Consider the following 24,592-nt stretch of genomic DNA (forward strand, 5'->3'; position numbering starts at 1 on the left):
GGACAGCCATGACAGGCAGGGCCTCTCAGGGGACAGCCATGACAGGCTCCCGTCTGTAAACACATCAGTCATAGCACAGTAGTGTCAGGCCTTGGTGTCCCCCCATGAGATGCATCCCAAGTTGGGCTGGTCATTGGACTGCCTTTCCTTCAGTCTCTTCTCCATTTTTGTCCCTGTAGTTCTTTTAGAAAGGAACAATTCTGTGTCAGAAATTTTGACTGTGGGTTAGTAACTGTCCCTCCACTTGAGGCCCTGTCTATCTACTGGAGGTAGATTCTTCAAGTTCCTCTTCCCCACTGTTGGGCATTTTGGCTAAGGTCACCCCCATTGTGTCTCTCACCTCCCAGGTGTCTGGTACTTTGAAAAGGATTCCCCCACCTCTCATCCCCAGAGGCTACATATTTCCATCATTCTCCTGGCCCTCTAGGCTTCTCTCCTGTCCCCTCTCCCCTATACTTCATCCTGTTCCCCTTCCTCCCTCCCTTCCCCTCTCCCACCCAGACCCCTCCCTCCCTCTGTCTCCTGTGATTATTTCCTTCCCCTCACTTGGGCCTTTCTGCTTGCTACACTTCTTAGGGTCTGTGGGTTGTATCCTAGGTAGTCTGTACTTTTTGGCTAATATCCACTTACCAGTGAGTACATACCATGTATTCCTTTTGGGTCTGAGTTACCTCACTCAGGCATTGTTTAAAAACATAGTGTCCTTTACTTCTCACCACAGCCTATGTTATAAGCACAGTTATTTTCTTCTTCAGTTGAACAAACTAAGGTAGAAAGGTGATAGGATTCCCTGAGATTGCCTGACAGCCGGTGACAGAGTTTGGGTTTGTACCCAGGTTTTCTCTCTGGCTCTAGGGTAGACTAGTAGTCACTATTTTCTCCTAGGTTGGAATGGGTAGTCAAGACCCAGAAAGGACCTAGGAGTCAGTGGGTGGCGTGGGATTCCGTGACCTGTAGCGTCTCACATAGCTTAGAAAATGTTCTCTTTCCTCCTCCAGCACCATCAAAAAGGATGACTATACTGCCCGTCTCTTTGATATCTACAAGCAAGTCCTGAAGGAGGGCGTTGCCCAGGTAACCAGTACTAGCCCCTCCTTTGTCTAGCGATTGTCTCTTTCATCGCTAGTGGATTAGTTTTTATTTTTACTAGAAGAATTGGCTTCAGTCTTGATCTCATAGGAACCTGCCTCTGACCAGACTCTACTAGGCCTGCACATGACTAGTCCTGGGATGACGAAAGATCCTTCTGGGTTTGGGACTATCAGACAGTTCTCCTTAGCCCTATAGAGTACGGTGTGTCTCAACCCCAGGGTCAGCCCCTAGCCCCTGGGCCAGTGTCCTCAGCCTTCAGTTCTCTCCACAGACTGTGTTCCTGGGCCTGAATCGCTCAGATTACATGTTCCAGTGCGGCGCAGATGGCTCCAAAGCCCTGAAACAGATTGAGATCAACACTATCTCTGCCAGCTTTGGGGGCCTGGCCTCCCGGACTCCAGCTGTGCACCGGTGGGTTCCTAGGGCAGTATGGAGCACATTTGTGGGGAAGAGCTCAATGGACCAGGCTAAGCCAGAGCCCTCTTACTGTGGCTATACCTTCCTGGGCCCTCAGCCATGCGTTCTTCACAGCAGTTTCCTACTTGAAATCAGATTGTGTATGTATCAGAGAAAGAAGAGCCCTCATGGCATATTAATCCTGCCCCTCATTGTGGAGATTAACGCTCCAGGCACAGAAAATGATGGCTCTGAGGGGCCTCTGACAGGAAGGTCCAGTCATATCTGATGCCCGAAAGCAGTTTTGAATCTGAGGCATATGGGGGTTGAGAAGCTTCTGAGGGCTGGGCCATAGTAGTAGCTTCCTAGCCATCAGGGGTGCTCCAGGTCACTGTGATTCCATATGAATTCCACCTGGGGGCCCAAGGTAAGGGGCTCTGACTCTCTTAAAAACTGAGTTGGGTTGGAATGGCCTCAGGGATCTCAGGACTCCTCTGGGAATGGTAGTAACGTGCTTTTAAGCACTCGGCTGAGTTTCAGAGTTATGTTTTTATATATATATAAAAACATAATATATATATCTGTGAAGATATATATAGATATATATATATATCTGTGAAGTTACGGGCAGAAGGGCATTCTGCTCTATCCAATTACTGAACAGCCATCTCTCTTCCAACAGACATGTTCTCAATGTCCTGAATAAGACCAAAGAAGCTTCCAAGATCCTGTCCAATAACCCCAGCAAGGGACTGGCCCTGGGGATCGCCAAAGCCTGGGAGCTCTATGGTTCAGCGAAGTAAGAATGTGGGAAGGCAGCCGGGTGGTGGTGGCTCATGCCTTTAATCCCAGCACTCGGGAGGCAGAGGCAGGCGGATTTCTGAGATTGAGGCCAGCCTGGTCTACAGTCAGTTCCAGGACAGCCAGGACTACACAGAGAAACCCTGTCTCGAAAAACCAAAAAAAAAAAAAAAAAAAAAGAAAATGTGGGAAGATGGTGGCAGTGGCAGTAATACCCTGCCATCGTGTCAGCACTCCTGAGTGTGGCAGCTTCTCCTTTGCTAGATATCACTGGGGGACGAAATGTATTTCTAGGAATAGAAATATACACCTTTAAATGCCAAAAACATTTTAGTGGAGTTTTGGTTTCCTTCTAAAATAAAAGATGCTGGCTGACTCTAAGTCACTGTTTCCTTGTTGCATGGAGGCCATCCTGATGACGGACACTGGGTGCATCTTGCTGAAGCTCACTGGTGCCACACCCAGGGTTAGAAAGCACCTGTGCCTCTGGGGTTGAGTTCTCGTCCATATCTGTAATGTTCCCAGTTGGCTTCTTAAATGTCTCCTTTTACATTTTACTGCTGTCAGTGCATTTGACGTACGAATCCTCTGCTTCTGTTCCTTTGCCTTCCGGTTCGCTGCGGTTCGGGAGGGAATCAGAGATCCTGGTTATTGTAATTATGTGTGAAGAGCGTGAGGGCCGCTTTGATGAGGTCAGTTTTGATCTGGGAATTTTATGGTGTCCATTTTAACTGCTTAGAAGTGTTTTCTTTGCTTTCTTCCTACTTCTCAACCATGTTCCAGATGTGTGAAGATGCTCAGTAAGTGACTCCAGATGGTTGAGAGGCCACTGCTAGCAGCTGTTCAGCGTCTGGGTGAAACTGAGTTTTGCTCTAGTGAGCACTGAGTGCTTTCCATGTAGGGTCTCAGGGTATTTGCTCTGAGGCAGTGCTGCTCTACAGTGTCTGCTCTACAGATAAAGGGGCGGGGGTTCAGAGAGGTACAGTGATGGTCAGCTGGTATAGAACTCAGTGTTTATATATAAGGACACTATTTCCTTTCTGAGCTTGCTAAGCCCCACTAAGTTCCAAGAAGCCTCAAATTCTGAGCATTTACAAGTGGGACAAACAGTATATCAAATAGAATTCTCCACCAGGTTCCATTTTAAGAAAGTGAAGTCAGGGGTTGGGTCACCTGAGCAACTGCAGATGAAACACCCTGCAGAGGGAGCCTCCTGCCCTGACAGGCCAAGAGTAATGTGGAGAGAGGAACATTTGTGTGCTTCGAGTCAGCCACCGGTAGTGACAGGCTCTGTGGCCTCTGAGCAGGGACTGGCTTTACCTACTGTGAGAGTGGCAAGGCTCTTCTGCTGAGCAAACATATGACCTTAGTGGGTCTTCTCTTTTCTCTGATCTTTTTCTTGAGCTGGGCATGGCAATACAGACCTTTAGTCTCAGTACTCAAGAGGCAGAGGCAGGTGAGTCTCTATGCATACAAGGCCAGCCTGGGTGACATAGCAGGTTCCAGGACAGCCAAGGATATATATCAAGATCCTGTCTCAAAAATAGAAAACACACCTACAATTCTAGTACTCAGGAAGCCGAGACAGGAAGATGGCCTTAAGTTCAAGGCCAATCTGAGCTATGTAGTGAGTATAATACCAGGAATACATAGCAAGACTCTGTCTCCAACAAACAAACAAACACAAATCCAGAAATTTTTAAGAAAAGACATCTGAGAATTAAACTATAATTTTGCTGGGCGGTGGTGGTACACACCTTTAATCCCAGCACTTGGGAGGCAGAGGCAGGCAGGTTTCTGAGTTCGAGGCCAGCCTGCTGTACAGAGTTGAGTTCCAGGACAGCCAGGGATATACAGAGAAACCCTGTCTAGGGGGAAAAAATTATAATTTTGCTTACTTTTTAAAAAACCTTTTTGTCATGGTGAGGGTCAAATCTAGGGCCTTGTGTGTGCCAGGAGAGTACTCTGTCTCTTAGCTACATCCCAGTCTTGTTGTTGAGACAGGGTCTTGCTATATAGCCTGCATTGGCCTTGAACTCATGACAATCCTTCTGCTTTAACCTCCCAAGTAGGGAGTTATATACCATCAGCCCTGATTATAAAATTATGATTTCAGCAAGACTGGAGGATTGGTTTAACAGTTAAGAGCATTAGTTGCTCATGCAAAGGACCGGAGTTCTGTTTACTGTCTGTAAAATTATGGTTTCAGTTTAGACAAATGCTTTCCAACATAAGGTCTGGAGCAGGAGAGATACTCAGAGAGGAAGAGTGCTTCTCGATCTTCCAGAGGACCTGAGTTCCACTCCCAGCACCCACATTGGGTCGCTTACAACTACCTGTATTTCTAGCTCCAGGGAATCAGATGCCCTCTTCTGGCTTCTGAGGGCCCCTACATACACATGGTATACAACCACCAAATCATGTACGTATAAACAAAAATCTTTAAGACAACAACAGTAAAAGGGCCTGTAGTTAGAATGAGCAGAATAAGGGTGGTTATTGATATTAAAAGGTTGGGACATAAGATCTGATTAACACTTCTATTTCATAGATGAGTCAATTAAAGCTCAGGGAAAGAAGTTGATCTGCTCAAGGACACACCACAAGACACTGGCAGAGTCAGAACTAAGATTGTTGGGTCCTCTCTCCCAGCCAGCATGCTATTTCCAGTTCACCTTCCTCAACTGACAACTTTCCGAGTCTTGCACAGTCTAAAGTTCTCAGAAGCGAAGGGAGTAGCGGGGAAAGTGTTTTCTGAATCTGGCTCCCACTGTTTGGCAAGTGAAAGGCTGACTTAATGAGCCAGAGCATGCAATTTCATTTTAACCTCCAGCCTTCAGGCTTCCTCCTTTGCCTCTTCTTGGAGGTGAGCCATCCTGGGCCAGGTGCCACCCTGCCCCCTCAACACCTACCCATGAGTGGAGTGGTTCAGGGTACAAAGGGAAGAGCAAGGCCTTTGGCTCTTGGGTCTCTCAAGGCAAGATGGCGTATAGGAAATCACTTTCTAGTTACAGACCTAGTTTAAAGTCAGTTTTCAGTTTAAATGTCTTATCTGTCCTCTTGACTTGAGACAGGCTGGAAGAGTATTCAACCAAGTAGAAAGAAGTCAGGCACACACAGTTTGAGAAAGTTAAGAAGTCGATATAGGAGGTAAGAAATAATTAGCATACTAAGCCAAAGTCTTAGCGAGAATCCACCAGCACACAACAGCAGCAATAGCAAAAAGGGAATTCGGCAGTGTAGAACACTGGCCTTATAATTTCTAGTTGGGGAGGGAAGAGCTTGTTTTTAAAATACTGAATGTATCTTAACTGGTTTAAGCTTTCTCTTGAGTGTTCAGGCTCCAGCTTCTTTAAGAAGCTATTGGATGAACAGAGAAACCGGCCCAGCAAGCCTTAGTGATCCCATTACTACTGTGAGACCAGATGTGGCCCTGTGGACATTACAGAGCTGCTGAGGTCCCAAGAGGCACTTGTTTGCAGTTGCCTCTGTGGAGTTCCATTGGCCCCTTGTTTTTCATGTAAGAGCTCCCTCAGCTCACGTTCTTTACACCCTCAGTATGGAGTCACTAGCACCTGACCAGCAGTGTGGTTGATTTACAAAACACTCCTTGCTTACTTTCCAGACAGATTTTTGAATCATGGTGTTATGTTTTCTGTTGGTTGTTTTAAGATAGGGTCTCAGGTAGCCTAGGCCAGTCTTAAACGCCCAATTCTCCAGTCTTCACCACCTGAGTCCTGGGATCAAAGAGTGCACCGTCACACATGGCCCAAGTTATCTTCTAAGGGAAAAGAAAGTGGGTATGATTAGATGGTTTTAAATCTAAATTTTAAGTTGTACAGAATTTTGACATCATCGCAGTATTCCATCTACCACTAGAGAACAGACAGGGATGCCTCCTTTCCCACACTGCATTTCCTATTTTCAAGAAATGTATTGTTTCCTCAGGCAATCCAAACTTGAGGGAGCATCTGTTCTTGCAGGGAAGGTATATTCTGTCTGTCTGTCTGTCTGTCTGTCTGTCTGGTGTGTACATGTATGTGGAGGCCAACTCAACATCTAGTGTCTTCTTCAGTCTCTTTCCATTTGTTTTTGAGACAGTCTCTCATTGAACTTGGAGCTCACCAATTTGGCTAGACTGGCTTGCCAGCAAGCCCCAGGGATCCTCCTGTCTCAGGAGCTGGAACTCAGGTCTTTATGCTTGCATGGCAAGCACATTATTGACTGAACCTTCTCCTCAATCCCTCCTTTCTGTAGGACTGGCTTCAGATTCATGATCTTCTTGCCTTTTTCTCCCAACCCCAAGTGCTGGGATTGCAGCCTGCATCTGCAGGACTGCTTGAGAAGCTGTGCTCTTACCTGGCTCTGAGGGGAGCGGCAGGAAGGACAAGCTCGCTGCAGCCCTGGCTCACTTGTGCTCTTTCTGCAGTGCAGTGGTGCTGCTGATTGCTCAGGAGAAGGAAAGGAACATATTTGACCAGCGTGCTATAGAGAATGAGCTGCTGGACAGGTAAGGGAAGGAGGAGACCCTCAGGTGTGGCCCCAGGCGAGAGGCCCATTCAGGACACACATCTACGACCTCTGATTCTCACTCTTCTTCCCCAGGAAGATCCATGTAATCCGCCGAAGATTTGAAGATGTCGCTGAAAGGGGTTCTCTAGACCAAAACCGAAGGCTGTTTATGTAAGCATCCCCAAGGAGCCACTAGACAGCTGGATTAAGAACCTCTCTTGACACCTCCCATCACTAAAGAACTTTTCTTCTGGGAATACAATACCTTGTTTTCTTTTCTCCTAATATTTCTCCCAGGAAATTTTAGGAACACCTCGCTCTACTTCTAAAGGGGATATAGCAGAGCTGTTGATCTTCTGGATAAGAACATCATCCTTAAAGATAACCTTAGTTGTTCATAGAGAACCCTGAGGTTCTAAAGATTTTTTTTTGCCCATCTTTGTGGCTAGTCAAAACAGGCCTGAGCAATCGGGCTGAGCAGGCAGGGAGGCAGATTCATCTTTGACCATCTGGTTGCCACTGTCTGCACTACAGCCTGAATTTGTCTTCTAAGACAGGCCGTATTGTTTTTCCTATGGGTCATCACACTGTAGCTTTAATACCATATAATGGGTTGAAGTTAGACCTAGCCAGGGCTTCACATGGTGGCACATGCCATTAGTCTCAACACTCCAGAGACAAAGTCAAGCAGATCTCGGAGTTCTAGGCCAGCCTGGTTCCAGGTTCCAGAAAGTTCAAGGTACGTAGAAAGCTATATAATGAGACCCTGTCTAAAAACAAAAGAATGTAGCCAGGTGTGATAGCACACATTTATAATCCTACTGCTTGGGAGGTAGAGGCAGGAAGATCAGGGGTTCTGGGTCATTCTCAGGTACAAAGTGAGTTCAAAGTCAGACTGGGATATATGAGGGACTGTCTCAGAAAACAAAGTAACAAAAAAGTTAAGCGTTTCCTCAGACTTTCCCAATCTACTTCAGATATTTCCAAACAGGCTGTTATCATTAACAAAACCAAGTAGCGAGTTTACTTTTTAGATAAACTAGATAATAGGAAATAGGCCAAGGGCAAGGGAAGAAATTATCTTAGAGTCAAGTTTTTTACACATCCCCACCACAGTTTACAAAATCTTAGTCTGGCTTTTGCTTCTTTAAGCAGTAGAAATACAAAGTGCAATTCTGTTTTGCTAATCATGGCAATATGATTCTTTCACTCAAAATTTTGGATGCATGTGTTTTTTTAATTTTACCTATGCTAACCTTGTTTCCTTGCTGCCTTCATAAAACAACTTTAGATCCAAAATATTCTAAAGCACATCTCAGTTTTTAATGAAATAGTAGGTTTCTGTTGTCACTAATTCTAGTGAAACCCCCATCTAGGCTTACTGTATGGACTACCACATGTGCTTTGGATATATCCCGAAATAGACTGAACCACCAAACACATCAGTAATAATTTTATTCAGAAGCTTTTTTTTATCCTATGTTACAGGGATGACCAGGAAGTTGCTGTGGTTTACTTCCGAGATGGCTACATGCCCAGTCAGTATAATCCACAGGTTGGTATTTTCTATCTGACCATTCTGCACCTCCAGGGAGCCATTAGAGCTCCACAGAAACCCAGCTCAGGCGTCACAACCACGCTTTCCTTCTTTCTCTTGGGACTGCTGCTGGGCACGCCTCTTTTCTTCTTCCTGCGGGCTTCTCCCCCCAACCCCAAACCTTTCATTTACAAGATCTTTAGGATCTGAATCCTCAGAAATCTTATCTGTAGTGTTTTAGCTATTTATTATATTTTCTGGAAATATGTTGGCAAATGTTTAACAAGCATCTTCCTAAGAGGAAGAGCCCCAGTGTATAGCGTGGCTAATTTTCATAGTGTAATGTTGAGCTACTCAGTTTAACCACTCTGACCAAAGATCCGGGAAGAGATGGGTACAGCCAGCTCTCACTAGCTGATGCAAGCTAGTTCCAGGCCACCCCCCCCCCCCCCCCCCACTCACCTACTTTTGTTTGTTCTTTTCTGTGGCTTTTTTGGGAGTAGGGAGGAACAAGTTCTTCTTTGAAGGCTGACCTGAAACTCAGTGTAGCCTCAAGTGAGTGCGTGTCCTACCTCAGCCTCCCAAGTGCTAACAGTATAGACAAGAGTCATCGTGCCCAGCTTCTCTGGCCATTTTCATTTTCTCCTTTATCTGAGTCAGAAAAGTTTTGTTTGTTTGATCATGTTCTCATTTATGTTCACAGCAATCAATATTACCTCATCCTGCTAACTACCGTGTAGTTTCAAAAATTATTTAACTCTTACAACTATCCTGTGAGACTTATAATTACCCCTATTACATGGATGAGGAGACTAAAGTTTGGAGCCATGTAGAGGCTTGTCTAAAATCTCACAAGAATTTCCTAGGATTTCTGACTCTTAGGCGGGTGTATTTTAAATATACCATTCTTCTCTCCTGAGGCTAACACCTAGACCGTGGAGGAAAGGCTAAAAAGGCCTGGATTTAAACAAGAAAGAAGGGAAGAAGGAAGGAAGGGCTGGAGAGAGGCTCAGCAGCTAAGAATACTTATATTCTTATAAGTTCTTATAGAGGACCCAGGTTTGGTTCCCAACCCACACAGCACTTTACAACCATCTGTAACTCCAGTTCCAGGAGATCCAGTGCCCTCTTCTGGCCTCCACAGGTGCCGGGCACACACACAGTACAAATACATGCATGCAGAATAATACTCATACACATATGATAACAATGCATCTTTTAAAAAATATTTAACAAAGAAGCAAGGAAATACCTGAGTGGTGAGCTGAAAGTCAGAACTTTGATAGTTTTACCAGTCCCTCCTGGGTCTCAGCTTCTGAAAACAGGAGCTATGCTTGAAAATGAAGGGGCCCCTGCAAGATTTATAGTCCACTCAGGGTTCTTTGGGGTTAAGCTCTATAGGGAACAGCTACTGAAGGATAGCTCTAGGGAAAGTCCTTTTGTCCGGAGACATGGCAAGTGCTGGAAACTTGCTAACTAGAGGAGAGGGAAATTGTCTGTTGGGAAACAGATCCAGGTTTCAGGAGAGGGAGGCAGCAGGACAGTTTTTATAGAGAGCAATTGGCCTGCACTTGGAACATGGATATACAGCTACAGGCTTTGTTAGACAACTCTGGTGTTTGAGTTTTAGTTTTTCTGCTTCCACGAGACATCTTTCTAGTCTTGTGTTCTGGGCCTCTGTGACTGCCCAGTCAGCAGTGAGTTGGCTGACTGAGATGATTGGTGAAGATCAGGCCAAGCTATTCCAGTAGACAGCACTGGGTAGAGGCAGGGCTTGCACGTTAGGCCTTAGCCTTGATCCAGCTGTGGACAGGTGTCCTTGATCACGACAAGGGCAACTTTCTCCCTAGTGCCTGAGAATGAGAACCAGAGCTGGGAGGCCTGATCCTGACATTTCCCTGTCTCTTGTAGTCTAAGCTTCTAGAACAATAAGACTATTCAGCCTGTGATTAGCCACCTGCAGACCTTTGTTCATATGATCCTGTCTGCCATAGGGCCCATTTTCCAGTGAGTTTCACCTGCCAGACTGCCTATTGTCAGGATATTACTCGAATTTCACTTCACTGAGCAACAATGACAAATACTGAGTCCCTATGAAAGTCCCTATGAGGATATAACAGAAAACAAGACAAGGCCTTGTCTGGTTCTTATGATGAATACACAGCCTGGTCAGGGAGATGACATCAGAGAGAAAAAATAGAAAAATTATTTTTTGAATTTTGGTTTTGTTATGTTTATTATTTGGTTTATTATTATGTTTTTTGTTACGTCTATAGCCCAGGCATGCTGGAACTCATTATTGTAGCTCTGACTGGCTTTGTACTCAAGACCCTCCTGCCTCAGCCATCTGTGTATGAGCATTACAAATATGGAATACTATACTCAGCCTGAGGGAACATGTCTAGTTGACAGGTAATTGGCTTTGACTGAAAGACCAGGATGAAAAGATAGAGGGTTATGGAGAAGCCCACACTGTCAGGGGAAAGACGACTGAACCAAGACTTAAGAATGAGAAGGCTGTAGCTATCCATGGGGAAAGTTAAAAGGCAGAGAATTTCAGACAGAAATTCAGTAAGTAAAAGACCCGTAAGAAGGAATGAAATGTAAGTAATTACAGTCTTGTTTGGCTAGAATGCGGGAGTCAGGAGTCAGAGAGAAGCTGGAGCAGCATCCTGAGATGAAAGCCCTGGGGAACTCAGGCTTCCAGGGTCTTCCAGGGAGGAGTGGACTATACTTGATAAAAGGCTAAAGAGTGTATGGTTAACTAGATTTTTACCTGTTGCATTTTCTCAGGAGCACAGTGAAAAGCTCAGCTTATAATCAAGTATGCCACACCCTTCAGACCTCATCCAGTCAGGTGTGGTGGTACATGTTTATGATCCCAGCATGCAGGAGACACAGGCAGGAAGACTGCGAATTCCAGGACAGTCTGGGTTCCAGAACCAGATCCTGTTAAGAAATGACAAATCTCCTAGTACTCTGAAGGCTGAGGCAAGAGGACAGCCTAGGCTATCTAGGAAATTACAGGCCAGACTGCCTACCAAGTGAGACTTGGTCTCAAAAGAGAGGGTGGTTGGAGGAGAGAGGGAAGGAGTCAAAAAGATGTGGGGGAGAAGGAGAGGGAAGGAAAGAAGACAGGCAAGAGTTGCTCACCAGTTTTTCCTTACCCTCACAAAATGTCTTTTCATTTTTATGTGGTGATCCCAGCATTCAGGAGACAGCTGTAGATGGATCTCTGTGAGTTTGAGGCCAGCCTGGTCTATATAGCAAGTTCCAGACAGAGCTACATAGTAAGACCCCATTCCTCCTCCCCAAAGATATTTCCTTGTAGTAATTTGCCATTTAACTATGGACTTGGATCAGTTTGCTAGACCACAAACTCCCAAAAGACTAGCATCCTGCAGACTGAGTGGTCATAGCTGCCTCACAAGGATGCTGTAGTGATAATCAGCTTGAAGATTAAAAGGCACAGTGCCTGGCACCTACTCAGTAAAGGCTCTGTGGTCTTATTGCATCTGCAGAACTGGGAAGCACGCCTGCTGCTAGAGAGATCACGTGCTGCCAAGTGTCCGGACATTGCCACACAGCTGGCTGGTACTAAGAAGGTGCAGCAGGAACTGAGCAGGGTGGGACTGCTGGAAGCCCTGCTTCAAGGCCAGCCTGAGGCTGTGGCCCGCCTCCGTGCCACCTTTGCTGGCCTCTATTCACTGGACATGGTATGTAATGCTTTCTCTACCACACAACAGAGACCAGGGCTCAAATGTGTTGAGGGGAGGGTGCAGCACAGCTGGTACTGTGGTTGGCATATGGCTCACATCCTTGGTGTTCTGGAGGACCCCTAAACCTTGAGGGCAGGTGTCTTAGGGTTTCACTGCTGTGAACAGACACCATGACCAAGGCAACTCTTATAAAGGACAATATGTAATTGGGGCTGGCTTTACAGGTTCAGAGGTTCTGTCCATTATCAAGGTGAGAGCATGGCAGCTTCCAGGCCGACATGATGCTGAGAGTTCTGCATCTTGATCCAAAGCAGCCAGGAGAAGACTGGCTCATGGGCAGCTAGGAGGAGGGTCTCAAAGCCCACTTCCTCTAACAAGGCTACACCTCCTAGTGGTGACATTCCCTGGGCCAAGCATATTCAAACTACCACAGCAGGAGTTAAAACCTGGGGGCTAACATCCACTGTAAACTCCTTCAGCAATTATGATGATAAGGATGAAAACCAGAGGGCATGACTGTGGAGAGTAGAAAGAATTAGGGAATATCTGTAGCCACTTTCCAGGCCTTTGCTGCGGTACTGAAAGCCTGTTTGGTGTTTAGTGAGTTAAGGGTCACATCCATCCGGATTGAATTGTCTAGCCAAAAGGAATTTATGGTTGTTTTCCCTTTTGTCCCTCCCCTGATGTCACTCTGCATGACCAGCAGGACCTACAGCCTGAATTCTAGTGACTATTTTTTGCCTCCTATCAGGGTGAAGAAGGGGATCAGGCCATTGCTGAGGCCCTTGCTGCTCCTAGCCACTTTGTGCTGAAGCCCCAGAGAGAGGGCGGAGGTAGGTCCATCTCCTTTGTGGAGCTGCTATAGGTTGTTGTCAGTGCTGATTGGCACTTGATGTGGATTCAGTCCCAGGCTTAATGGTTATAGAGAAAGTGACCCAGATCCCAGCATGGAGCATATCTCCCAGTACCCTATAACTAAGCACTGTGGAGTATTAGGGGACCTGATTAACTACAGCAGATAGTTTGGACAAGCTTGGTTTTGAAGTACCTGTGGGTAAACTATAGGGAAATGGAATAGGTGCATACTGGGGAGTCTAAGGGAATACTTGGTTGTATTCCTGTTCACTGTGAACTCCTTGAGGGCGGGGATCATGTCTACCTTACAGACTTGACTTCCCACTTGAGTCTTAGGACAGGTGGGATTCTTATATGTAGAAAATGGGGAAGATCATTCTAAACTGAAGAAAGACCTTTCAAGTAAAAGCACTAGGCCATAAAAACATGGACTGGACTGTTGAGAGGTTAATGAGAAGCTGGTGAGGTTAGGGTTGGAGATGTCAGGAATATGGGCTGGGAATGATTACTGGGACCTGATAATAAAGAACATTGAAAATATTCCAGGAAATCTGGGATTAGGGAGCTGGCTCAGGCACTAAACTGATTACTATGCAAGCACTGGATCTTCACCCCCACAGAAAAGCCAAGCATGCTAGCAAGCATCTATACCTCTAGGACTTTGGAGTGGAGGGCAGATCCTGGATATTGGACTTTGCCTCCACTTGCATATGTGTGTGCGCACACACATGCATATATTCCCCCCCCACACACACACACACAAATAGATGTTATGACCTGTATTTTATCCAAGTTAAAGTTCCAACAGGGAAGGGATACATGAACTATTCAGGATCCAAGTAGGTTTAGTAGTGATGAGCTTCAGCCTTTATAGGTTTCTTGGAATGAGAAGAGGTATTTGTGACAGACCATGGAAGAAGGCTGATAACCAATGTCAAGAAGACCCATGTAAGCCGGGCAGTGGTGGCGGACGCCTTTAACCCCAGCACTTGGGAGGCAGAGGTAGGCGGATTTCTGAGTTCGAGGCCAGCCTGGTCTACAGAGTGAGTTCCAGGACAGCCAGAGCTACACAGAGAAACCCTGTCTCGAAAAACCAAAAAAAAAAAAAAAGAAGAAGAAGAAGACCCATGTAGAGGCCCAGACTAGGGTTCTGACAATATAGAGCATAGATGGCGACATTTCTGAGTTGGTAACATAGGTAAGCTAACTAAGGTGACATAGGAAGAGTGAACTTAAATAGGACTCAGGGATGCCTTTCATCCTATTAGGAGTAGCAAGTTCAGGAGAAGTAAGTTCTAGCAGAAATAGATATCCACGTGGATATACTGAGTTTGCATTAAGGACATGGTACATGCCTATGATGTCTAGAACAAAGAACATGGGTTAGAAGATTTGGGTGTTAAAGTATACAGTATAGATGGAGCCTTAGGAGCAAAAAGTAGAGGACAGAGCAAAGGTAGAGAACTCCTAAAGAACGTCAACATCTGTGTTGTTGTGTGTGTGCATGCGTGTGCATGCCCACCTGAGCCCGTGTGCACACAGTCACATCCATTGTTTTCCTCTCTTGCTCTCCACCATTTTTTAAACAAAGTCTGTCGCTGATCCTGGAATTCACCAACTTACTAGACTAGTGGCTAGCCAGCAAGCTCTGGTCGCTGATCCTGGAATTCACAAACTTACTAGACTAGTGGCTAGCCAGCAGGCTCTGGAGATCCATCTATCTCCACCTTCCACTTGCCCACACTAAGAGAGAGTGATACAGACACATCATAGATACTGGGGATCACAACTCAGGTCTTTGTGTTTACACAATAAACACTTTACAGACTGAGACATCTCCACAGGCCCAGGGAACCCCAACATTTAAGAAGAGAAGGAACCAGTAATGGTGGCTGAGGAGAAACATCCATAGATGGGGCAATCCAAGCAGAACAGTGTGGTGACAGGGTGTTCTTTCCTTCTCAGAAGCCAGATATGTTCTGTGTGACTGGCCAGTTTAATTGCAGGTAATAACTTATATGGGGAGGAAATGGTACAAGCTCTGGAGCAGCTGAAGGACAGCGAGGAGAGAGCTTCCTACATTCTCATGGAGAAGATTGAACCTGAGCCTTTTAGGAATTGTTTGCTACGGCCTGGCAGCCCTGCCCAAGTGGTCCAGTGTATCTCGGAGTTGGGTATTTTTGGAGTCTATGTCAGGTAAGCCAGTCAGGAACAGATTCTTCTACTACATCCCTATAAGAGTGCCAGCCAGCAAAGCACAGAATGAACCTTGGATAGAGCCATGAACCACAGAATTCAGTTTCAGCTCTAGCTTTATGACCTGTTTCCTTGCCTGTTAAATAACGCTAAGGATCCAAGACTTGCCCAGCCCACAGCACCAACAGTGAGTCCTGGAAGAGACACGCTTTATAGCTGTAAAGGAAATTCCATGTAGTACCAAGAGGTCTGAGAAAAGATGGCCAAGATTCCAGGAAGTGAAAGTCTTGAGTCCAGCTCGAAAACCAATAGAGATTCCAGAGAAAGACGAGAGAGGAGAGTATTTAGTGACTTTGAAATGCTGAGTAGTTTCTGGATTTGGATTTGAATACTAAGAATCAAGAAGGAGGCATGGTAGTGTATGCTTTTTGTCCCAGAACTTAGGAGGCAGAGACAGGCAGATAGATCCCTATGAGGTAAAGGCCAGCAAGTTCCTGGACAGCCAAGGCTACAGTGAGACCCTGTTTCAAATAAAAAAGAAAAATAGAAAAGAGAGGACTTTGGAATTGGTAAGGAACAAGGCCCCTAAAGCAACTGCCTGAAAAATACTTGAAGGTCAGGGCAAGGTGTAAAGACAACCAAATGCCACCATGCCATGCCCTCCACCTCAGCCTTCCCCCGCTCTAACTACTTGCAGCAGTTTGCTTGCTACTCTCCCTACTCTTACTCACATTACCACCACAGGCACCTTGAAAGACAGTTAAAGGAAATATATAGCTCAGGACATAAATGTGTATCTGAATCATGCTATATAAGCTTTTCTCGATTTATTTAATCCGTTTGACCATCCTGTAATATAAGAGGAATTTCTCAATTTTAAATTTAGGACATTTTTAGGAAGGTTAAGAAGCTTCAGAGTTAATAATTTCCAAGTTAGGAAGCAACTCCAAATCTGATTCTAAAATCCTAGCATTTCTTAAATGTAGCCCCTTTTCCAATCTACTGGCCAGCTAGGTCTCTAATATGTCTCCTGACCTCATTTCTACAGACAGGGAACAACACTTGTGATGAACAAGCATGTGGGGCATCTGCTTCGAACCAAAGCCATTGAGCATGCAGATGGAGGTGTGGCAGCAGGAGTAGCAGTCCTGGACAACCCCTATCCTGTGTGAAGGCACGTTCTGGACTTCACTCAAGAGACCTTCCAACCCCTGTACTTGGCACTCCTCTCCTGAGGGGCTAGCCCTGTCCCTATCTTAGGGGAGCTTGTCTCTTCCATAGACCTCCGGGGGCTTCAGGGAAGAGAAAATCCTGGGTACCTTCTCTCAGCCTTCCATCCGAGGACCAGAAAAGCTATGATTCCATTGGAAGAGTTCTGGAGGTCCCCATATCTTTGGAGTGTGGGAACGGAAGCTGCTTTGAGGCAAAGGCCCATAAACCCTGTACATCTTCATTGCCCTCTCACCAAGGCAGGTTCTAGTGCCTTGACCTGGGGTAGGACCGAGTGACAGGAGGAGGAGGGTAGAAGGGCACATAGACTTCCCCAGCTCTGCCCTAAATAAAACACCAATGCTGATTGAACGACTCATTGTTTCATGTACCAAGGGGAGGAGGGCAGGTCATGCAAGGTGGATATGCCAGAAAAGAGACTGGGTCTCACTGGTGGGCCGGGGGGTTCACTGGTTTCAGATGCCATAGATGAGACCCTGAAGTTCTCTAATGCTTAGCCACTCCCAGAGAACTGGGGTCAAGGTGATCTGACGAAGGAACAACCCTGATATGACATCATAGGTGTGCTGGCTTCTCACTCTTGTTTAGGGTCTCCTCAGAGGGCTTCAGAGTGGAGCTTTGCCTAATTCTGCCAAAATTAAGGGGCCTGGGGCAGTCTGGGGCATAGCAGTTCCCTTCCCATCTGCCATACACATCAGAGCAGATAATGAACACACAGATAACTAAAAAAAAAAAAAAAAGAAAAACAATTATGTTCTTGAGCTCAATAAACTTTATTCCTATAGCAGTGGGTCTTGAGCACAAAAAGTACAAGAAAAGAGAGTTTCACCTATAGTGCCCTTCATGGGCAAGGTTCTGTTCATGGTGAAGGAATGTTAACTCCCTTGGTTCTAGGATCAGCATATCTTATTCCGTCAATGAAGAAGATGATAGTTCTCTGGAGACCGAACCCACTGCCTAGTCTCTAGAGCAGATGGACAGACAATGCTACCATCTGCCAGGAATTCAGACTCAGAACAGAGACAAGGTATTTTAAAAAAAATTATCCATAGACTAGCAAACTGTCATTTCTAAAGGCCAAAGATAAGCACTGGTGCTTTCTGAGAAAGCTGAAAGGATTGGAGTTGCTGCCCGGCTTCTGGTTAGGTCCTCACTTACACTTTGGTTGAGGACATGGTGTTCAAGTCTCTGTTCTGGGCTTGGAGACCTCTGTAGTCTAGGAGCCTATCAGTGTGAGGTTGACTGAGCCCTGTCCCTTCTACCTGGCAGCCTAGGAAACTGTCTCCCTAGTTTCAACCAAAGTGTCAACTAGCACTGGCCCTTGGTACTCCTGAGCGAGGGGCAGGATGGATGGGCAGGAATTTGGAGAGCCAAGCACAGGGAAATCCTGGACAAGAGTCTTGTTCACTGGGTGGTCAGGCAGCGGTGACTGAAGAGATGGTTGATGACGGATGGGTCAGCCACGGTAGATGTATCCCCCAGGTCATGGTCATTCTGAGCAATCTTCCGGAGAACTCGCCTCATGATTTTCCCTGGTGACCCACACACCTCTTGTTACTTGGTAACAACGCTGACTGATCCCACCCCTTCTAAGGACTTTCATCCACATACCTGCCACCACTGGGCTGTAGCCCGTCCCAATTCCTGGGGAATTCTGAACTTACCTGAGCGTGTTTTAGGCAAACCGGGTGCATTCTGGATGTAGTCTGGTGTGGCAATGGGGCCAATCTTTTCTCTAACTGTAACCAACCAATATCAAGCGTGTCTTTAGTGCCTTTAGCCAGACTTCCTAAAGCCATGACTATTTCCTCAGCTATTCTTCAGTGTTCTGCCTAGTCATTCTGAGGTTTCCTGTTTCCCATTCTCTCTGAACAGTGTGTCCTTACTCCTTTGTTTTATTTTAATCCATGTTCATGGAACTTTGTATCTAGAATCAACCTGCTAAGAGTTTAAATCCCACCCCTGGCAGCACAGCCTTGAGCAAACAGTTCAACTTCTCTGCACCTGAAGTGTCTTCTCTTTACAAGTAGAGTAGCAACAGGATCTATTTCATGGGGGTAATTATAGGGATTAAATGGGATAAAGCATTTAAGGCACTGATCTTGGTGGTGACACACAGAAAGTTTTCTAAAAATGCTGGCTGTTATTATCCCAGTGAGAAACTAGTGGAGACTGGGGAGGATAGTAGGGGGTCTGTCCCTCCCCAATAATTCGCAGACCCTCAGTTCCTGCCCCAGGAAGCTCCTTACTCTGCTTCTTGAGTTCCTCAGTGAGGGTGGGGCTAAAGGTATGGCCATCACACAGGGTGACAAAGCAGTAGAGGCATTCACCCTTCACAGGATGAGGGTGGCCCACCACTGCTGCCTCTGCAACAGCCTCATGTTCCACGAGCGCCGATTCCACCTCTGCTGTACTCAGAAGATGTCCTTGTCAAGAGAAAGGAAGTGCATGAGAGGGATTTCTCCTCCCTTGCCCCAGCTCTTGCTCCCCTCTGCACCCACATATTTGATCTGGTCAAATATGAAGGCTTTCATTCCCTCTTAAATGGCATGCCTCTGAGCATGTACTGACCATCCTAGACCCTCTCTCAGTGTATGCTAGCATGCATTATACTTTTCCTCTAAAACTTGGGACCAGGACTGAATGACATACTCTACACACAGTCTCACAATAGGATTGTCCGGCTCTTCTTTTCAAAGTTTTTGTCTAGGAGTTGCTGGAGTAAAGAGTTAAAATGGGAAGGGATATAGGACCCTCACCAGACACATTGAGCATGTCATCGATCCTGCCAGTGATCCAGTAATAGCCATCCTGATCCCGTCGGCAACCTGGGAAAAATGTTCAACACAGTGAAACCCGAGAGCAGGATACATGATTTATATTATAAAACTGCCACACCTACTACAGTAGCTTATTGGAATCTTTTAACAAATTTTCCTACTTCCACTTTTGTTTGCCTTAGCAGCCAGCCTCCAAGGATGGCCCCACCAATCTCCATCCTCTAGTTTATTGAAGACATTTTAATTTCCATCTAAGTCTGTTCCCTCAAATCATCTGTTCTGGGTATAGCCAGGTGCATTGTGAGTAACCCTAAGGAGAGATGCTACTTAAACTTATTATTCTTCCAGAGGACCAAGGTTCAATTCCCAGTACCCATGTCAAGCAGCTTACAACTGCCTGAGGATTCCTGCCTAAAGTCCTGTGAGCCAGCATGCAGATAGACCCTCTAGGCTCAGTCAGACCTCTCAATGACTACAGCAGCAGCTAACAGCTTGATTCTTACCTGAGATACTCTGACTAAAAACCACTCAACCAAGACACTTCCAGATCCCCATCCTCAAGAAACTACATGTTGTCTGAAGCTGCCAACTTTGGGCATAATTTGTTCCATGGCAATAAATAATACACCCAATCTCAAGTATATTTTTTTAGGATATTCAAAATTATTTTTCAGATAGTAATTATCTGCCCTCACTGTGCGTGTGTGCGTGTGTGCGTGTGTGCGTGTGTGCGTGTGTGTGTGTGTGTGTGTGTGTGTGTGTGTGTGTGTGATATTGAGGACTAAGACTTCAGGTATGCTAGGCAAACTACTGAGTGATTCTCCAAACCCTCCCCTTTCAGACAGGGTATTATGCACCCCAGGCTGGCCTCAAATTCACTATGTATCAAAGTTGGCCCTGAAATTCCTAATTCTTCTGCTTCTACCTCTCAAGTTCTAAGATTTCACTGTGCTCAGTTTAATGTGGTACTGGGAACAGATCCAGAACTTTGTACATATGTAGGCAAATATTCTACCAACTGAGCCACACCCCAGCCTCCACTACTTTGAATAAAATTGGGACTGCTTTCCATGTCCACATGGCTCTGTATTACCTCTTAGCTATCTTTCCAACCTTTTTTATTAAAGATTTTTTAATTTATTATGTATACAGTATATATGCCTGCAGGCCAGAAGAGGGCACCAGATCTCATTAGAGATGGTTGTGAGCCACCATGTGGTTGCTGGGAATTGAACTCAGGACCTCTGAAAGAGCTCTTAACCTCTGAGCCATCTCTCCAGCCCTATCTTTCCAACTTACTGACATATTCTTCCCTAGGCTTACTTCACTCCAGCTTCACAGCCTTTAGTCCATTTCTTATGGTTTTTTTTTGTTTTTGGTTTTTTCGAGACAGGGTTTCTCTCTGTAGTCCTGGTTGTCCTGGAACTCACTCTGTAGACCAGGCTAGCCTCGAACTCTTGAACTCAGAAATCTGCCTGCCTCTGCCTCCCAAGTGCTGGGACTAAAGGCGTGTGCCACCACCGCCTGGCCGATTTCTTATGCATTTCAAGGTTGTATCCATTCTTTATAATAGTCTTACTGTGGATTTCTCTGTGCTTGATCCCTTTAAATCCTCAGACCTTCTCTGGCCATCCTTGAAGGTACTACCTCATTGTTTTCTTCAAAACATGTTTCTCTACCTATGACTAGCTTGTAATTTGATTTAGTGTCTGTCCTCTCTTTACTAAAATATGAGCCTTATAAGATAGAAGAATTCGACAGTGTTATTCACAGTAATATACTATGTACTCATTAGATCAGTGCCTGGTCATTGGAGCCACTCCATAAATACTGCAGGATGGATGAACTGGTAGAAAGAAAATGAACACATAGGCTCTAGATATGAGGCCGAACATGACACTGTCATACCCACTTCTACATGCCCTATCTCTGTCAACACTAGAGTAAAAAATAAGACCCTGTTTCCCTAGGCATCTAATCTCAGATGGTACCATCCTGGGACTCTTCCTATAACACTCATCTCTGCTCTTTTTAAAAAAATGATTTTTATTATATGTATGTGTATTTTTGTTTGAGTGTGTCCACTTGTGTGTGGGTGCCCACCAAGGACAGAAGGGAGTACTGGATCCCTTGGAGCTGGAGTTACAGGTGGCTGTGAGCCTCCTTGCATGGGTGGTGGGAACCAAACTTGGGACCTCTGGAAGAGCAACAAGTGCTCTTAATCACTGAGCCGTCTCTTCACCTCTCGTTCCTGATCTTATACAATTCACTGTAACTCTCCTGGGTACTAGATTTGGACACTAGCGCAGATTTCTTTCTTTCTTTCTTTCTTTCTTTCTTTCTTTCTTTCTTTCTTTCTTTCTTTTTTGAGACAGGGTTTCTCTGTGTAGTCTTGGCTGTCCTGGAACTCACTCTGTAGACCAGGCTAGCCTCCAACTCTCGAACTCAGAAATCCACCTGCCTCTGCCTCCCAAGTGCTGGGACTAAAGGCGTGCGCCACCACTGCCCGGCTATTTCTTTCTCTTTTATTCATCCCTAACCACCTCATCTGAAAATGGAAGGAACATGTCTGGGAAAGAGGAGTGGGGACAGGACATCACGGCTCACCATCTCCAGTCACATAGTAGCCAGGGAACTTCTTAAAGTAGGTGGTCTCAAAACGTGTGTGGTTCCCGTAAACTGTGCGCATGATCCCTGGCCAAGGCTGCTTGAACACCTGGGGAATACAGAAGGTACAGTGATCGCATCTTCTAGGCTGTCTCATAGGAAGACAACCATAGCATTGCTAAATCTGAAGGAAAATATCCTAAATGCCATCCCTGAAAAGTAGTGCAAAGTTATAGGCTTTGCGGATAGATGAGCCTGGGTTAGAATTCCAATTCTATATGGCCTTACTTTGCTTCTCTAAACTTCAGGACCTTCATCTGTAAATAATAAATCCTAAAGTCATTATAAGGATTAAGTTGCTAGTATGTGAAAAATTGTCTAGCATAGTGTTTTGTGAGCAATAAACATCTAGAAAAGTTGAGTTTCTTTTGGACAGTTACACAGGAAGACAGGTTCAATTAGACGCAAGCAAGTCATATAAAAATGGAAGCTATATTACTGAATAAGTAATCTCTAATCAATAGAATTCTGTGCCAGCAGAATTCTAAATTGAGTAAGAAAGCTTAGATTCGAGTCCTGCCTTTTGTTACTAACTTGATCTTGGGAAGGTGAAATGAGATTGAAAGCTGACAGGTACTAACCACAAAAGGTGGCAGCAGCTAACATTTAAGAGCACTAAATGTGCAGTTACAGAGTAACCCTTTTGTATGGATTATCTAATTTAATAAAAATGTTAGGATATAAAGTACTATTATTTATACATACTATAACCCAATCTCACAAATGAGAAGATTACATTCAAAGGCAACAGGTAACAGCTTATCTGAGGTCATAGAAGAGGCAGAGTCAGGAACTGAATACAGGCAGGCTGACTCCAGAGCCTACATGATTAGTCTGTAAGCCACAAAGACTCCTTTTTCTAGAAATGGATGTCAAAGGAAGGATTAAGACTAAGTCTTCCTTACTCCAAAAGAATTATCATTCATGACTCTTGGAATATAATCTGTAAGGGCTCTTAAGAGCCTATGTATCAAAAAATAAAAATGCAGTAAATTATTTGGAAAGAGCTCCATGGGTGTCTTTCAGCAAAGGACAAACTCTCAACTGTATTTGTCTTTAGCAATTACCAGGGAAGATAAGGTTATAAACTCTAAAACAAAATACCCTTAGCAGACCCTTTCTTCTCCCAAAGACTGCAGATTCTCACCAGATAACCTTCAGCTTCCCCTTCCAGCTCTTCCCCAGACTCATTCAGGATTGCAGGCGCTACACCGAAGAATGGGAAAGACTAAACGCAAATGAGAGGCAAAATCCAAGAAGAAGAATGAGGCAACTCTGACTCAGCTTCCACAGAGCCACAGAGCCCCAAATTCCTCATAGCACTCAGGTCAGTACCCTACTCTCTAATAGGCCAACAGCCCCAAATCCTATCCTCACCAAGCCTAGGACCAGCAGAGGCACTACTTACAGCAGAACCAGGTTTCATGGGTGTGGCACCAGGGAGAGGGGTCAGCATATGGCCACCCTGCAGAAGTCAGAGATCAGAGATTTGAATCACTTTTCCTACATTGTCCCTAATCCCTAGCCTCCTGAATCCTTTACTCACTGTTTCTGTTTGCCAGAAGGTGTCTACAATGGGGCAACGCTGGGAACCTACTACCCGGTGGTACCAGAGCCAGGCTTCAGGGTTGATGGGTTCACCTACTGTGCCCAGCACCTGCAAGGATGCCCGGCTATGCCTTGAGCAGGAGAGTGGAAGAGAGGAAAATCCTGAGTACCACTAGGAGCCAAAATACACATGCATTTAGCATTCCTTTGCCCCCTCCCCTATCCCAGGTCAGAAAGTTGGGACAGTAGAAAGAAATGGCACAAAGGACAGTGCTCAGCTCTAAAGGATACCTATGGGACAACAGATGGGGGAAGGTCTCACTTGGTGACAGGATCATCTCCAAACTTCATGAGCATCCGTATTGCTGTTGGTGCAGTGTAGAACTTGGTCACCTTGTATTTGTCCACAATGCTCCACAAGCGGCCTTCATCTGGGTATGTGGGGATCCCCTCAAACTGACCCCAATGAAATATGGTTATTTTGGGCCCTTCCAAATAGTCTTTCCATTCCCTACCACTCCCTCGGGTTTAGTATTCATCCTTTATGACCAATTGTGTCTTTACTCTCTAACCACACAAGTCAAGAAACTTTCTAGTAGGGTATACAACCCCTCAAAATTCCTCTTTCTCCAGGAAGTAGGTCCCTGTATAAGTTTCCCTTCTTTAGACTAAGAAGCTTTGGGAAATGGTCACCTAGGAGAATTTTGTCCATGCCCAGCTCCCATCTCACCAAAACACTGGTGGCACCATTAGCCAGTGGCCCATAGGTGACATAGGAATGACCAGTTATCCAGCCAATGTCCGCTGTGCACCAGAACACATCCTCCGGGTGGAAATCAAACACATACTTGAAAGTTGTAGCCACATAAAGCATGTAGCCTCCAATTGTGTGCACCACACCCTGTGGGGAGAATCAGGCCTTAGGTTGGGGTTTTGTGTCCACCTCTACTGACCAACAAATAAAGCCTGCACAGAGCTAAAAGAAAGATCCTTCTTAAAGATTTCAATGCTGCCAATGCCCTTTCATGGCATCTGACTCTCTTCGATCTCCATTACCTCACCCTGATGTCACGTAAGTAAAGGGACCACTTACATTCTTAGATTGTATATCTGAGTCACCCATATCACTTGAATTCCCAGTACTCGTTCTAACAGTTTCTGTTGGTTATTCCAAGCTTCCTCAGAAACCTCTCTCTCTCTCTCTCTCTCTCTCTCTCTCTCTCTCTCTCTCTCTCTCTCTCTCTCTCCCTCCCTCCCTC

At 45.4% G+C, this 24,592-nt stretch overlaps 2 protein-coding genes across 3 annotated transcripts in view; one reads left to right on the forward strand and one right to left on the reverse strand.

The window, feature by feature from the left end:
• Positions 1–16,689, forward strand: part of Gss (glutathione synthetase) — a 30,518-nt gene extending 13,829 nt beyond the window's left edge. For both annotated transcript variants that reach the window (XM_028775319.1, XM_028775320.1), the window contains exons 4-13: positions 999–1,074; positions 1,364–1,503; positions 2,171–2,287; positions 6,719–6,799; positions 6,895–6,972; positions 8,290–8,356; positions 11,860–12,054; positions 12,809–12,890; positions 14,919–15,108; positions 16,157–16,689. In XM_028775319.1, the coding sequence (XP_028631152.1) occupies positions 999–1,074; positions 1,364–1,503; positions 2,171–2,287; positions 6,719–6,799; positions 6,895–6,972; positions 8,290–8,356; positions 11,860–12,054; positions 12,809–12,890; positions 14,919–15,108; positions 16,157–16,280 (1,150 nt within the window). In that variant the 3' untranslated portion in view covers positions 16,281–16,689. The remainder of the gene's footprint in view (positions 1–998; positions 1,075–1,363; positions 1,504–2,170; positions 2,288–6,718; positions 6,800–6,894; positions 6,973–8,289; positions 8,357–11,859; positions 12,055–12,808; positions 12,891–14,918; positions 15,109–16,156) is intronic.
• Positions 16,690–17,087: 398 nt separating this feature from the next.
• Acss2 (acyl-CoA synthetase short chain family member 2) overlaps positions 17,088–24,592 on the reverse strand; it is a 43,274-nt gene continuing 35,769 nt past the window's right edge. The window contains exons 9-18 of the mRNA XM_028775296.1: positions 24,064–24,234; positions 23,656–23,789; positions 23,332–23,464; positions 23,194–23,250; positions 22,933–23,013; positions 21,726–21,834; positions 19,098–19,166; positions 18,588–18,764; positions 18,003–18,077; positions 17,088–17,870 (exon numbers count right to left, since the gene is read on the reverse strand). Of these exons, the coding sequence (XP_028631129.1) occupies positions 17,743–17,870; positions 18,003–18,077; positions 18,588–18,764; positions 19,098–19,166; positions 21,726–21,834; positions 22,933–23,013; positions 23,194–23,250; positions 23,332–23,464; positions 23,656–23,789; positions 24,064–24,234 (1,134 nt within the window). The 3' untranslated portion in view covers positions 17,088–17,742. The remainder of the gene's footprint in view (positions 17,871–18,002; positions 18,078–18,587; positions 18,765–19,097; positions 19,167–21,725; positions 21,835–22,932; positions 23,014–23,193; positions 23,251–23,331; positions 23,465–23,655; positions 23,790–24,063; positions 24,235–24,592) is intronic.

The sequence above is a fragment of the Grammomys surdaster genome, unplaced genomic scaffold, assembly GCF_004785775.1.
Source record: "Grammomys surdaster isolate TR1022 unplaced genomic scaffold, NIH_TR_1.0 254, whole genome shotgun sequence".
NCBI lineage: Eukaryota > Metazoa > Chordata > Mammalia > Rodentia > Muridae > Grammomys > Grammomys surdaster.